The following is a 17,020-nucleotide window of genomic DNA, read 5'->3' on the forward strand; positions in this document are numbered from 1 at the left end:
TAGACGAGGAAAGAGAGGAGAAAAGCACATTCGTAATCCTACCACACTAACAGACCCTTTTGGTATTCCATTTCCTCCCAGTCTCTTGACTTATGCAAATCTTTTTCACAAATAGTTGTAAGCACAGAATAAGTAACGCAGATAATTCTGCATAATAATTTCTCATGATTATTTTTTGGGAAAGTGTTCCATGTGGTTGTAAATTTCACAGCCCCAATTTTATTGGCCGATTAATACTGCATTATGCAGATGGATTTTAATTTAAATATTTTCCCTGGCTTCGGTTCCACCCTTTCAGTGATGCATACACGTAGTATCTTTCTCTGAACTTTCCTGGCCTTAGCATCATGTTTCCCCTCCTTTTTCATCTAGGTGCTTCCTTTCCACCCCTCCAAAGGCAACCATGATGCCAGCGGTTCTAATGCTTCTTGTGTCCGAGATCCCTCTCCTCACATGACATGTACCATTCCCACCACAGGGAAAGGTAGACTGGATATGGCCACCTGGAACAGGTCCTGCCAAATTGAGCAAAAGTGATTTCTGAGACTAAGGAAAGCTGCAGATTATGTGTTGGAAGTAATTTGGAACCAGAATTAGGAGCTGGTTTTAGAGATACACTGCGGCTTTGAAGTCTATTTTTAAGATTTATTTATTTAAAAAAATTTTATGTTTAGCTCTCCAAGGTTGGTTTTCTCTCAAGTCTACAGTTTTAAAGCTACAGGAAACAAGATCTTAATATTTTAGAGTCTTCATTAAAGGAATGTGCAAGTAGGCTTCTCAGCATATTTACTGGAAGATACAATAACCTGAGGAGTAGTTAAGAAAAGAGGAATGAAGATAGAGTTGGGATCCTTCTGTTGCGTTTTTCAGGTCTCTAGTGATATCATCATGGATTCCAAGTTCCTCATCTGTGAAATCGGAGGGATGGAAGAGAAAGGCCTCCAAGGTACCCTCCTGCTCTGTGGCTAGAGTGCAATCAAAGCTACAAACACCTTGAAGGGCTCATTCTTGGTCCAAGGGCCAGTGAGCTGTGGTACTGGGCTCCATCCATCTTAGGAGAAACTAAAAGACATGCACAGATCACTCTTTTCAGAATCCTGGCCTGTAAAAGTGAAGTGATTCATTCCTTTGGGGCAGGCTATAGAAAGCAGCAAATTTTCCTGTAGATAGCATCGTGACTCTCTCAAATCTACTCACAGGGGCTAAGAGCTAGAATGGCAGGCTCAGCTTGGGGCCAAAAGAGCTGTTATTTTCCTTTCAATTTCTCTGTTGACATTCCCACATCTTCTGCTGTACTTCCCTTTGCATGAAGCCTAAAGCCCAGCAGGATTTTAAAGAAAAAGAAAAGTACTTGCAGGCAGGTGGGAGGGAGTGGGTCTGGAGGGAAGGGGGAGAGGCACATTTCACAGCCTTAATTTTTGAGAAATACAACTCTCCACATTTGCCCGCCTGCCTTCGTTTCTTCCTCCCTTCCATTTTCTGAGGCGGAGGAGAATTTGGGGACATGGTTAGAATTGCCTGCAAATCAACAGAAGGGACAGGGAAAAAAAAAATGACTCTAAAGTGTTTTGGATTTTGTTCCCAGGGTCATGACCCCTCACTAGAGAAGGATCTTCCAGGTAGTGGTATGCTAGGTCGCCATCAGTCTTATCTCCCAAGAGTGAAGAAGATGTTGGTTAAAAAGACTGGACAAGCCCTGCTTTGCTGGGAAACCGGGTGAGATCAGAACACATCTAAAAAGGTTTTAAATCTAATTCACATTTTTAACTTTGGAAATCACTTTACATTAAAGGTTAAGCATCACATTATCTTTTTTTAAAAAAAAATATAATAAAATTACTTGTGTTTCTTTTCCTGAAATTGAAAACTTAAACTTAAAATCTCTTTCAAGCCTTTCAAAGAAATTATAAAAGAAAAAGAAATTACAGCACGTTGCCACAACTGCACAATTAAAGTTAATTATTGAATCCCTGAACCACAAGTGCTTAAGCTATAACTTGAACCTAAGGAAAATATAACTTTTGCAAATATCAGTTTCCACTCTGCCCAATATTGACTCACTCACTACTTTCAATGACCTCAAGATTCAAAGTGAACTCTCTCTAGTAAAATCTTTTGCCGAAAACCACAAAACCCACCCTGTGTATATAGGAGCCAACAACAAATTACATGAGTTTTCTATCACGGACTGTGCCAAACCTCACCCACAGGTAATTGTAGACACAAGGAAAGCACCTGCGTGCCACCCAGCTCCATCCCCAGATGGTGGTGCCAGGAACAGAGATCCGAGTGGAACTGCTACCCACTGGCTGTGTGGTCTAGGGGCCAGATCTTTAGCCTCTCTGTACCTCCATTATCTCACTTATAAAATGGACATATTAACAGTGATTGCATGAGGCTTAAATGAGAGGACACATATAAAAGGCTTAACAAAGTGCTGCTGGGGCTCAGAAAATATACCCCAAAGTGCAGCAGTTTAACATGCTGAGTACTTTGACTGGACAAGCCAGGTATCTGTGACCCTCTCTTACCTGCCTGTTTCTCATTCCTCCTTCTCCCCCAAAGTGCAGGAAGGGGCTTTTCTGGAAATTCCCCCATCTACCGGAAGACCAGATCCACCAAAGGGGAGCAAATGCCTTCTACTTCTCTGTGGCACTTCATCAACCAAGGAAGAGTCAACTCACATCATAGAGGAGACTGACAGTCACAACCCACCCAGAATCCAGATAAACTTCACCCTCCGCCACTGTCTGTCCTTCAGCCCTTTCATCTCCCCTAGAATCATTCCACTTCCTATGGAATTACCTCCACCTCCCTCTTCCCTTTCCCTGTGAACATCGCAGAGCTTCATCCTTTGTGGGACTCCTGTGCATCTGCCTGTTGATGAACTTCTATGCTCTTTTCTACTATTCTGTCTGTGGTCATTTTGTTTTATAGACTCAAATGATCAGGGGATTGAAAGTTCCCTTCACCCTTTCAGTGCTTAGAACATAGCAAGCCCTAAAAAATAGCAGCCATTTGTTCACTGATGCAACAAATAGCTATTGAATGCCAATGGGTCAGGCACTGTTCCAGTCACTGGGGACAGCAATGAAAAAAAGACACAAAATTTTTCCATTGACGGAATATATCCCAGCAGAAAAATAATATCTAACACTTGTCATTCATTACAGCTTAACCAATGGGTTGCAATGCCTCCTCAGGACATTTGGCAATTTTAAAGATGTTTTTAGTTGTCACTACTAGCAGAGAATGGATTGCCACTGGCATCAAGTAGACAGACATCAAGGGACACTAATGGGACAGATTGGCTACCATGCAGAGGGGAGTTGAAGAGGCTGAGAAACCCTGTTCTAAAGGTTAATGACTCAATTAAACAACCCCATGAGGGAAGAGTTATAAATAGAGTTCTTACTATTTACAGTAGGTAACTAAATGTTACAAAGTATAAAATACTATGCATATATTAATATTGATGGTAATAAAAAGTATACAGATTCTTTAAAACCTGTCTTCCTAGTATGTACTTAAAAAAAAAAAATCAGGCCAAGCACTGTGGTGCACACCTATAATCTCAACAGCTCAGGAGCCTGAGGCAGGAAGATCTCAAGTTCAAAGCCAGTCTCAGCAACTTTAGCAAAGCCCTGAGCAACTTAGCAAGACCCTGTCACAAAATTAATTAATTAATTAAAAAATTGGGCTGGGGATGTGACTCAGTAGTTGAGTGCCCCTGGATTCAGTCTCTACACCTTTCCCCCGTGCCCGACCCCCCACAAAAAAAAAAAAAATCAGGGGATGGATTTCATGAAATAGATTGGGTCCACTTTACAACCAACGGCAGTACCCTTGTACCATCCAGATTTTCAGGTGTTGCTAATCTTTCTTGATCCTCACACCCATGCTATGGAAGGTGATCTTTTGCATCACACCTGTGATGATTCTGATAGCAGAACTAGAGAGCTCTGTGGTACACCTGAAACACCAGACCAAGAGCCTGCCAGATTCAGGAACAAGTTTCATGATCTTCCTGCCTGTGCCGTCTCTGGCCAGTCACTTAACTTCTCCGTGCACCAGAGGCTTACCTTCACCAAAACGGGGGCCGCTGGGTAAAATGAGACAGTGTGTGAGAGCAGATGGAAGCTGCAAAGAACACTTGCCTCAGCCTAAACACACAGCATTCAAAATATAGCACCAGCACCTTCACTGCCACCACACCTGCTATAGTTTGGGTAAGTGTCCCCAAAGGTCCATGTACTAAAGGCTTGGTCCCAGCCCTTGGCACTGCTGGGAATTGGTGGAACCTTTAAGAGAAGGGCCTAATGGAAGGTTTCAGTCACAGAGGCTGTGCTCTTGAGGGGACATTGGGAGCCCAACCCCTTCCTATGCCTCTCTGGTGTCTTGACCTTGAGATGAAGAGTTTCTCCATATGAAACCACCATAAAGTACTGCCTTGCCACAGGCCCAAAACCAACAGTCAACTAATGGTGAACTGACAATGTTTAAAACTGTGAGCCTGACATTTAGTAGATAAACCTTTCCTCTTTATAAGTTGATTATCTCAGGTATTTGCAACAGTAACGGGAAGATGACTATAAAACCATCGCCAGGTAATATGCACTGAATGATCACTTTCTTTTCATGGCACATTTATTCATTTACTCCTTTCCACAGACCAAGAGGTAGGTATGCTGATCCCTGTAGGTTGATGATCAGGGAACCAAGGCACTGGCAAGGCGTAACCTGCCTGAGGTTACAGGTAAGTGAATGGCAGAACGAGGGTCCACGTCTACACAGTCTGGTTCCAGAACATGCCCTCTTAACCAGTGTGGGTCTTTCTCTGAGATGGAAAGACACTGGAGACATGCTCTCACACCAGCTGTCTTCCCTGGCCAAGGTCACTTCCTCTTGACCTCACAGAGTTGCCCTGTTCCATGGGCAGTCACATTCAGTCTCTACCCATAGCCATCCACCCAGCTGATTCACTTCTCAAAGAAAAGAAGAATAAAGTCTCACTTTATTCATTTTTTTGAGTTACTTTATTTCTTTCCAAGTTAATATGTGTATGCAACACAGGAATCCAACACAACATTTGGAGACACAGAAGGCTATACAGTGATAATCAGTTCTCCTTCCCATCTTTGCCTTCCAGCTACCCAAGTCCTTTCCATGGAGACAAGTGGAAATTATTAGTTACCAGACAAGTACCATTACTCGTTTCTTGCATAGGATTCTAGAAATGTTCTATACAATGTTTTTTTTCTAAAATAGACGTGGGGCTTGTAGCATATGAAATGACTATTTTGCAACCTGATTTTTAATTGCTAAACAATAGTTTGGCTTAGTCCATGTAAGTATATTTAGATTTCCCTTTATTTTTATTAATGTTAGGAGTATCATGAAATTTACTTAATCAGTCCTGCATAGATGAATTTTTAATGTATTTCTTATCATCAACAATGCTACAATGTAATAGTGTACACACATAATGTTTCTTACATTGCAAGAATATACTTGGATGAATTCCCCAAAGTGGAACTGTTGAGTCAAAGGGTATGTGCCTTTTAATATTTTATTGAAATAGCTAAATTGCTCTCCATTGGGATTATACCATTTTATACTCCTACCTAAAAATGCATGAGATCACCACTGGGCTTGACTTTATTTCTATATTCTAATAAAATAATGTCATAAAAGTGTTTTACCTTTGCCAGTTGGTAAAAACAAAAAAAAAATCTCATGACATTTTAAATTTCTCTTAGTATGATTAGATTTAGGATCTTTTCATGTGTTTCAAGGACCAGATGAACATCTTTCATCTGTGAATGTTCCCTTCATAACATTTACCCATTTTTCTAATGAGTTGGGTTTTTATGGAACCATAGGAATTCTATATTAACTCTTTTAAAAAATAATTTTTAGTTGTAGATGGATAAATATCTTTATTTTATTTATTTTTATGTGATGCTGAGATCAAACCCAGTGCTTTAAGCACTCTACTACTGAGCCACAACCCCAGCCCCAGGAGACATTAAATCTTTGCCTATAAGTTGTAAGTATTTTTCTCCAGTTTCTTATTGTTTATCACTGCAGCAATATTAGATTTGTAAATAGTACTGTTTTTCAGGTTTTTGCTCTTATATCTTCTGGTTTTATTTTATCCTTGCAAAGGTTTTTTATATTTAGCATTAAAAAATACATTTTTTTAATACTTCTATGGTTGCTTTTTCAAAGTTTATCTTAAAGTGCAAGAATTTATTTTTGTGTACAATAAGAGTTTGGATTAAACATTCTCATTTTGGATGATTATATAGTTGTCATAATACTTTGATTAATCTATTCTTGCCTCACTGATTTGAAATGCTGGCTTTCTCACATACAAAATTCCCATATTACCTGGATCTATTTCTTTCTGTTAATCTTAAAACTTATATCAAAGACCATTTTAATTACTATAACTGTCTAATATATTTCCCTGTCTGGTAAGGCTAGTTCCCTGCATTGTTTATCTTTTCCAGGATTTTCCTGGTTGTTCTTTAGGAATTTAAAATCCGCAATTGGTGTTTTGCTTAAAAAATTGATTATTAAATTAGTTTAGGGCAAACATATCTTTACAATGTTGATTCTTCCTGTCTATGAACATTGTACTCTTTTGCTTTTGCTTTTAGTCTTTTACCCTCTCCCCCTGATTTGGTGAGGTTCTGTAACATTTTAAAGTGTTTCCTTCTTATAGGTTACCCTTGGAGTTAGAAAGGTGTTACTATCCATTTAATGTTATCATGTGTAGGTCTTATTTCTAAATAGACATGGCAATAAAAACCACTGGTTGTGGTGTTTTACTAAAGAAGTTATTCCTTTTTATGTTTTTGTGTTTGCTAAACACCTACTTCTTGAAACAATTTCAGGCTCGAAAAATTTGGTAGGATTATGCTTCACCGTGTGTCTCCTTTTCATTCCATCCTAAAATGTTTTGGCATGAAAATGGAACTTTAATTAGATTTTTAGAAAACCTTCGCTCCATGTTAGCTCCATCTTCAACTTTGGGAGTAGACAGATCCTAGTGGTGTTATATTACACGTTAACAACTTTTATAAAACTAAAACCACAAGACTTACCTCCTAGGTTCATCCCAGCTTGAAGACATTTCTGAAGCCTGCAGGCAGGACAGTTCTTTCGTCGAATCTTATCAATGATGCAGTCATTCCTTCCAGCACATAGATAGTTGTGTTGCCCTGATTTAATAATAGAAAACAATGGTTAGAATAAAAACAATGACTAGTATAAAATACTGATGAGTGGCATCAGAATGTGGAATTTCACTTTTCCTACCTTGAAATCTCTTCATCAAAAGAGTAGAAGGCAAATACGATTTATGGATACCATGATCAGCTTAATGCCACTGAGATTTTGGCACACGCGTGATAATACTACATGTACTTCCAGGCAGGCTTTGTGCAAGAGAAACCTTCCCCCACTGGCTGAATTTTACTGATGGAGTCAGGCAATGCTCAATTTCCCTCAGATATCACACCCACACTGATCCGAAAGCCTTGGCCCTACGGCAGCTCTTTCAGCTAAGATGCTTGCCCACCACGGACACACGCAATCTCACTGGGAAGACGTTTAAATTACACCATGGAAATATTTAACTCTTTCATTCTGCAAACCAGCTGAAAACTGAATATGAATCAGATATAGGTGCGGCATAGGCTTGAAGAGTGGCATCTATTGGCCAAATATGAAACTGTAGCTAGCTCTATGATTCATTAATTTTTTTTCAAAATATTTACTTTCCTGGAAGCCCTGGAGATTCAACAATGTACAAGACAGACAAAGGCCTCTGCTGTGGTTAACTTCCATCAACTTGGGGGAGACAGATCATAGACAAATTAATAAGAGAAAATGTCGACAAAAGGGTAGACAGTAGCCAGGTGTGGCGGTGCACTCCTGTAATCCCAGCAGCTCGAGAGGCGGAGGCAGGAGTATCTCAAGTTCAAAGTCAGCCTCAGCAACTTATCGAGGCCCTAAGCAACTCAATGAGATCCTGTTTCTTATAAAACATGAAAAAAGGGCTGGGCATATGGCTCAGTGGTTAAGTGCCCCTGGGTTCAATCCCTGGTACCAAAAAAAAAAAAAAAAGTTGTAATTATACATAACATTAGGATTCATTTCCATATAATTATAAAGGCATGGAATATAATTTTCTCTAATTCAGTCCCTAACACTTCCCCTCTCCCTCCCTCCCTCCCCCTGTTCCTTTCCTTTTACTGATCTTTCTGCTGTTCACTTATAGCTTTTTTTAAATTATTGCCTTGTGGATATACACAATGGTGTGATTCACTGTGGTGTACTCGTGTATGCACATAGGAAAAGGAGAGTTAGGTCAGATTCACTCCACTGTTCTTCACTCATCCTGTCCCTGCTCCCTCCCCCCTCAATCCCCTTTCTCTGCTTCACTGATCTTTCTTCCATTTTGGTGGAATTCCTCCCGTCCCACCCCCACCTCTTCTCTTTTTTCCTTCCTTTTTTTTTTGGACTAGCTTTTGCATATCAGAGAAAATATCTGACCTTTGACTTTCTGGCTCTGTTTTATTTCACTTATCATTATAGTCTCCAGTTCCCTCCACTTATCAGCCACTGCCACGATTTCATAGTTCTTTATGGCTAAGTAATACTCCATTTTGCCTGAGCACACACACACACACACACACACAGGCATACCACATTTTCTTTATCCATTCACTTGTGGAAGGGCACTTGGGTTGATTCCACAGCATGGCTATGTGAAAGGAAGGTCTAAAGATTCCCGAAATCTATCTGTGTGGACAACTGGGGTGAGAAATATACCAGGAGAGGAGAAAGCAAATAGGGCAGGGCAAGGGGGAGGGGTACTCGGTGTGTTTTAGGAAGAGCCAGGACACCAGAGGAAAGGAGCGGAGAAGAATGGGGGGAGAGGACAGGGATGAGAGGTCACAGAGCCAACATGAGCCAAATCATGGGGCCGGGGAGACTCTGGCTGTTACTCCCGGTGAAAGGGGAAGCCACTAGATGAGAGGCTTAGAGCAGAGAAGTCGCCTGGTTTACACTGAATAAGATCACTGTGGCTGCCTCCGTGAAGACCCACTGCCCTGGATTAAGGACAGAGCAGGGAAACCAGAGATAGGGGTGATCATAATGATCCAGGGGAGAGAAGAAAATGGGGGGGGGGTCAGTGTAACTGTGGTGAGATGTGGTCAGGTCCTAGATGCATTCTGAAGACAGAGCCCTGGGGACTTGCTGACGGACCAGAGGAAAACTGTCGTGAGATCTTGGGGCTGAACAACTAGAAAAATGAAACTTCCATATATGAAAATGGGGAAAACGGTGGGGGGTTGTGGTTCATGGGGAAAGACCCCTGGTGGGACGGGACCAGTCTGGGAGGCCTGCTGGGCATGCACCTGGAGGCCTCAGCTGCGAGGAACACAGATCTGGAGTCAGGAAGAGGTCTGGGCTGGAGAGGCAATCAGCCTACGGCTATTCTCAAGTCTTGAGAAGGGGCGAGACTGGACAGTGAGTGAAGTGCAGAGGACGCAGCCAAGAAGCCAGAGGACCAGGTCACAGGTCACCGAAAATGGGCAAACCAGAGACAGAATCTCGCTGGTTCCTGTAACAGCCAACAAGGTAGAGCCTTCTTTTCATCCCGGTACCGTGGGTTGAGAATTTCTAGTTCTAGTAAATATCCACTAAAAATAATGTGTATTGCCCAATGTAATTAAGATGAATTTCATCTAGAGCACATAACGTTAGTGTGAATCTTCATAATAATAATGACCATAAAACAACAGTAATAGGATGGAAAATCTATCCAAGTGAAGAAACTAAACCCCACCCTTAAAATAACCTAATGTATTTTTTTTTAAATGGACGATTCTTAATGAATCTAAGTAGGTGTAGAGAATTTCACAAAGGCAATCCATATCCATATGAAGACAGTAACCGATTAACATGACATTTCATGATGCATGATATCTTAGAGCAGAGGCTTGTACTTTTAAAATAAAAATCTGGTCTTACTAGAGTGTTATCTTACTTATTAGGCTACAAGGAATCTATAACACAGATGGGGCCTCTGTGATTCCGGCTATCCTTCACAAGGAGAAACCCACACTGGAATTGATAGTGACTTCCCCAAACGGTAGAGCTGAAGCAGAATTCAAAGTCTGATAATATTGCTCTACCTTAATGCCAGTGGGTTTTCTAAAGAATAGATTGCAACATAATTGACTGGCAGTCTGATAGGAGGCTGAGGGTGCTCTTTGGGAAAAATAACCAAAGGAACGTTCTCTGGGCCCAGCACATGGAATTTCCACCGGCACCCAGCATTTCACATCCTTTTTGCATAGGATAAGACTGAATGCCAAGCCCCAGACTTCATCCATAACTCACAATGAACTGAATAAACTTTAAAGGCCAAAGAAACAGCCAAATGTAATTTTAATTTATTTTAATTCACCAAGTATCTATGGGGAGCCTCTTGTGTGTCGAAGGCCACAAAACCACCGCAGAGTGGGTTGGTCTGATGCAAGGAAATAGCCTTCCTAATGCCGTGAACTGGCAATAAATAGAAGTCCTTCACAGTGTAGGTGTGCAAGAATGTGTGAGGAGTAGACACACTGGAAGAAGGCACACTCTAGAAGGTTCTTCTCCAGGTATTCAAAAACAGAGACTTCTAGAAACTGGGCTTGTTCTGTAAGCATTGTTTTTATGAATACCTCTTAAAACTCCACGTCACTGTAACAACTGCAGGTCAACCTCCTTCCAAATATTTCATCTTCATACAGCGTAGGAGGATGGTAAGAAACCATCGCAGATATGTCAAAATAAACTTCAGACAATTCTGTCATTTATATTTTTAGTTGCATAAATATTCATTATCTAAGTAGTATTGACACAAAGGTATAGTGTTGTGTCCTGCTCCTTAATGCACATTAAAATAACGACCGGTAACAAAAGTGAGATGGCATCTAGACGAATTTCTATCAAGTCCTCTTTAAACACTGCACTCTCCTGGTGTTACGACGGCTAATCCAGAGTAAGTTCCATCTAAGGCTCTGTGGCATCAATGGTTTTCTACTAAAATCCTAACTGGGACAGACAACCAGAATGCAGGGCACTAGACAGTGGTGGCCTTGAGTGACAAGTGAAGGAACTGAGATTTCCGTCAGCAGGCATTGGGGTGTCACTGGGGATTCCAGGGCCGTGTTTTAGAAATGTTCAGCTTCAGGTTATGTAGCAGGCAGGCAGGATGGAAGGCAGCGATATTACGAAACGTCCATACCACAGTTCTCAGAGATGGGCTCCATGCAAGCTAGGGGAGGTTTGTCAGCGTACGCAGACTCGGGAATAATCCCAGCTTAAACAGAAATCTCCGTGGTCAGGCAGAAAGATTGATTTCACATTGAAGTGACGTCCAGTGTGAGCGGAATCTCCCACAGATCGTCATAAACCGTCTAGCAAAGGAGGCGGGTGAAAGGATGGAGGGCTTCCCGGAGGGACCAAGAGCAGACAGAAGCTGGAGGAAAACCGAATCCTGAAAAGATGATCACTCTGGACAGGGTGCCTCCTTGGAACAGCGGCTCCCTGAGTGTCTGGTTCTTCCTGGGGTCAGTGTCTCTAATTGGCCTAAGAAGGCAGAGAACAGACTTTGGGACTGCCACAACAGAGAGAAATGGGGGAAATAAAATGTACACATTAACTGCCCTGAAACTGCTGGAAGACTTCAGAAATGATCACAAGACTCCAAAGGGTTCAGGGGGAAAATAACAATTTAAGGTTAAGAAAGATAAGCAGATACTTCAGGGGTTGTGCCCCAAGGATGGGCAGTTTAAATACCAGTAGATTAAGAAGATTCAATAAATACTTCAGGTTTTCCACTGAAATTCTAGAAGGTTCATGCCCTTGGAGGAAATGCTGTATCCCATGAGTAAGGCAAAACAGACTTATTTAAAAAAAAAAAAAAAAAAAAAAAGCCAAACATAAAGCTTGGGATTTAATTGAGTTCAGGATTTAACTGACTACTAGATCAAAACTCAATATCCCTCAGAGAAATATAACATAATTCAGAGTCTCTAGAATGTCCAAACTTCAATAATTCTCAGAAATATACAAAAACAGTGGGGTGCAGAGGCACAAGCCTGTGATCCTAGTGGCTCAGGAAGCTGAGGCAGGAGGATCACAAGTTCAAGTTCAAAGCCAGACTTCCCAAGGCCTACCTAACTTAGTGAGACTCTTGTCTAAAAATGAAAAAAAGTGGGGAGGCTTGAATGTGTCTCTGTAGTTAAGTGTCTCTGGGTTCAACTGCTGGTACCAAAAATAAATAAATAAATGAAAATTAAAAAAAATACACACACACACACACACACACACACAAACAGAAAAATATGAACCCAGGTCAAGAGTAAAATTAATCAAAAAAACAGTAACAGAAACAGATTCACATGTAACCTAGATTGAAATTATCAGATAAGGATTTAAAAATTAGTGTTAGAATATATAAAAAACGATGACTAAAGGGGGTAAAGAAACGAGTGAGGTAGTGATTTATGAACTGTAGAAAATAATATAAACATACATGGACAAATGGAAAAGCATAGTACCAAAATAAAATATGCATTGGTTAGAATTAACACACCGAACACTGAACATGAATGGATCAATGAAGTTAAATAAATGTGAATGGAAATCAGCCAAACTGAAACACAAAGAGGAAAAATATAAAAAATAAATGACTGAGGTATCAGTGGTCTCTGTGACAACATTAGCAATTTAATATATGTGCCATTAGAATTCCAGGAGGAGAAGAGAGAGAGAATAGGTCAGGATTACTACTTCAATTTTTAAAATTGTCAAAAGACAAATATAAATAAATGAGAGAGGTAAAAAAAATAGCTAAATTTCTTAAATATAAGTATAAAGAGAAAGTCTTAAAAACAGCCTGAGGTAGAAGGAGAATAACCTTGTACAAAGAGAAACAAAGGTAATAGTAATAAGCAATTTTTTATCAAAACAATGAGGCCAGAAGGAATAAATGCAAATATCTTTATATACTGACAACCCAGAATTCTACAACTACTCAAAATATTTCTCAAAATGAAAGTAAAGTTTTTATTTTACCTTCTTATTTTATTTGTTTTATCTTTCTTATTTATCAATTTTTTGATAAATTAGAGTTAAGATAATTTGTTATTAGAAGACTACGTTACAAGAAATGACAGAAGTTCTTCATGCTTAAGTAAAATGATACTGAAAAGAAAAGTGAGAATTTAAAATGGTAACTATAGGGGAAGATTTTTTAGAAATCTTCTTTTCTAAATTCCTTAAAAACTCAAATAACTATTCCATACAAAAACAACAAATTCTCATTATGGGGCATATTTTATATATGTAATTGAAATTCTACTGATGCAAGTTTGTTACATTAAATCTGAAATGGTCTGAACTAACTGAGGGTAGAATATGAAAAGTGAAGAGTATAATTCTGTGATCTCCAGAGCAATTTCTCAAACTATGCTTCTGGAACCAGTTGTATCAGAATCTCCTAAGAACTTATGAGAAATGTAAATTCACAGTCCCCTCTCCAAACCTATTAACTCAGAACATTCTGTTATATATAACCATAAATCTAATGCATATTAATGTTTGGAAAACACTGCCATGAAGCAACCCCTAGAAAGATGGTAAGAGAAAATGTAGCTCAAGAGAAAACAGATGTATAAAATGAAATACTGAAAAATATCCAACCTCAAAAAGACATAAAAGAAAAACTAGAAGAACAAATAAAAGAACAAAATGAAAACAAATAGCCAAGTAAAAGATAAAAGCCCAAGGATAGCAATAATTCCATTAAATATAAATGGTCTAAATCCTTAAAAATCAAAGATGCTAGAATAGATTTAAAAAGCAAGACCCAAGGATATGTTAAGATACATTATAAGTAAAAAAGCACAGATGGGTTACAAGTTAAAGGATGAAAATCTACACACAATGCAAACATGAGAGCTGATGTGATTATATTTAAAATCAGAGACGGAAGACTTTAAAAATAATGCCAAAGAAAAGAATATCATTTTATACTGATCAGACTGAGATATAAAAATCCCAAACACGTAGACATCCAAAGACACCAGGCGAAAAATTGACAAAAATGACAGCAGAAAGATAAACCCAAAATCAAACTGGAAAATTTAAAACCTCTCTCTCAGCAATAAAAGAATAATAGCAATATTAAAAAAAATCAGAAAAGAAACAGTAGATTTGAAAAATATTATCAAACAATTGGACCTTTTCAGCATTTAGGTCACATAACTGCATAATATACATTTTTTTTCCCAAGTGCATATGGATCTTTGAGACAGGACATACGTTGAACTGTGAAGCAATCTCAAGTTTTAAAGGGACTGAAACAAACATAATGTTTTTTTGATCATAAGGGAATTCAGTTAGAAATCTGTAACAAAAGGTACCTAAATGAGCTTCTCATATTGGAAAATTAAGCAATACATCTCTAAATAATCCATGGGTCAAATAAAAAAATCACAAGGGAAATGACTATTTCAAATGAAATGATGTTGACAATTCAACACATTAAATCTGTGAGATACAGTTCAAATAGTACTTAGAGAATAATTTTTAACCTTACATGTTTATATTAGAAAATTCAAAATTAATGATCTAAGATTCTACATTGAGGAGTAGGGTGAGTGAAGGAGAGAAAGAAAATAAACCCAAAGTAAGCAATTCATGAAATAATAAAGAGTAGAAATAAATGATAAAGTAAAAGATAAGCAATGGATGGAAATCAGAATAGTTGGTTCTCTTTGTAAAGATGAACAAATCAGGCAACTGCAGACAAGCTGGGAATTCTGCTCCATAGCCTCTCATTCCAGGCCCCAAGATGATGGAGCAGCCACCATAGTGAACACCGTCAGCGTCCTGGTAGAGTGTCTGTTGAATATGACTTAGGAAATCTAATGCTCCAGCTGAACACATTTCAATCATCACAGAGATCCAGTGCAATGATCCCTCCCAACCACAAGGGGGCCAGGAATGGGAATCTAACCTCAGGAAGGAGCAGCAAAGACCAGGAAATACTTGGGAACCTCACTGAATCCTACCAGAGCGATGTGGAATGAGGAGCATGAAATTCAGTCTCCCTATTAAGAGTTCCGCTCAAAAGCAGAAACCTCTTACATTATGTATTCTGACATATTAATTTTAATAGATGAAGTTGAGGGCTATTTGCATAAATAGCTGACATTTTTGAAATGTGAAGAAGCTACCAGTATCTAAAATGCTTTTGGAAAAAACAACCACCACCAACAGTGGAATATTTAACGATAACTGTAATCCAGGGACCACCCCCCACACTTAAAAACCTACAATCGGTTATATACATACTGATACACTAATACACATACACACTCAAGAATCTCTATAAAAATTGGAAAATGAATTAAAAGCTTACAGGGGAAATGCAAATGGCCCACAATTTTCAAACAGATTGTAATTATTTCTCCTCATACTAATACAAAGAAAGTTCTAGCTCACTGGTAGCAGGCACTGTATTAGATACTCCAAAGGAAAAAATATATATATACCTTTCTACAATATTTAGAGAAAAAAATAGCCTGGAATTAATGGGATGTGATTTGACCTTTTCAAAATATCCCCTTAAAATAAACTTTCCTACACAATCTGCCGAGAACCTATCCAAGGCACTGTGGTATTCAGAGAAGATAAGCACTACTGAGGATTACTCTACAAAGTAGAGATGGCACAAAGAGCATACTGCCCAGTACACAGTTGATCCTGAATGAATGCTCAGAGAATGAATGAATGCATGAGTCCTGCACCCATCAACTAAGATACACTACAACATGCATAATTTACATGTATATACAGTAGGTCATAAGCCGCACGAACTTCCAGTAATGCACGTTCACCGGAGGCCTACGGGCTCCTAAGTAACTAGCTTACTAAAGATCTGCATGTTCAAATCGCCCCATCTCCAACATTCTAACCTCTGGAATCCCTCTTTACAGGTATCACATTAATAAAAAGAGCTCTGAGGATCTGCAAGGAAGCAGGCGGCGGTTCTGTGAAAGGCAGGAATAGCTTAACCCTTCTCAATCTGAGATTCTGCGCTTTTTGGGTGTCCTGGGTCCTAAATCCTCCCCCCACTACAGTCCACATCGTTCCCTACTGAAGATGGTGAGGTGCTGACACTGTAGCTGTTACTGAGTCACCCGGATTTAAAAACATCTTGTTTTAAGAATGCGAATGGTCTGCTAAGGTTCAGGGAACTTGAAGCACTCATCCACCTGTGTGCACAGCTTCTTGTATTTCCATCTGAGGCTGTGGCGGGGTTTTGGAGAGAAGTCATTCTAGAAGACAGGAAGCTCCCAGAGCCCGAATAAATACGAATGGAGTACCAAGACACTTAGGTCAATAGTACACGGGCCATACCAAGTCACAGACTTATAGGAAACCCAAGCACTTGTAGGTACTTAAGGAAAACACCCTAGAGACTCAAAGACCAAAACAGTGTTGAGTGCATAACTAAAAAATAAATCTAAGATACTGATTTTTTTGTTCTATTGCTATAAACTCTGATACTGCTCTTAATTACAGAACAATTATTAAGTGTTTGAAAGTGAACTACGTTATTTTAAAAAGTTCCGGAAGGCAACAAAACTCATCTTTAAATTGTTTTTGATTACTTTGAAATCAAGAACCAACTTTCCGTGCGACATGAGCAGGCCCCAAATGAAAAAATGCAGATGGGGTGACATGTAGGCCTTCCAGCACAGTTAACACAGGAACACAGAAGTGGAAATCAGAGGCAGGGGCAGAAGGCAGTGGGAAGGTGGCCTCAGCTTTGTAACCAGAACCACGTGGGCTCTGATCCCCAGCCCTGTCCCTGGGAGCTCTCGCTCTCAGCCAGGGTGCTAATGTTTCTGAGTCTATAAAACTCATGTCTACTTTG

General features: G+C 39.5%; 1 protein-coding gene across 2 annotated transcripts in view; it reads right to left on the minus strand.

Moving 5' to 3' along the window:
• Nr3c2 (nuclear receptor subfamily 3 group C member 2) overlaps positions 1 to 17,020 on the minus strand; it is a 324,444-nt gene that overhangs the window by 84,866 nt on the left and 222,558 nt on the right. For both annotated transcript variants that reach the window (XM_026392708.2, XM_026392707.2), the window contains exon 4: positions 7,113 to 7,229. In XM_026392708.2, the coding sequence (XP_026248493.2) occupies positions 7,113 to 7,229 (117 nt within the window). The remainder of the gene's footprint in view (positions 1 to 7,112; positions 7,230 to 17,020) is intronic.

Source organism: Urocitellus parryii, chromosome 10 (assembly GCF_045843805.1).
Source record: "Urocitellus parryii isolate mUroPar1 chromosome 10, mUroPar1.hap1, whole genome shotgun sequence".
NCBI lineage: Eukaryota > Metazoa > Chordata > Mammalia > Rodentia > Sciuridae > Urocitellus > Urocitellus parryii.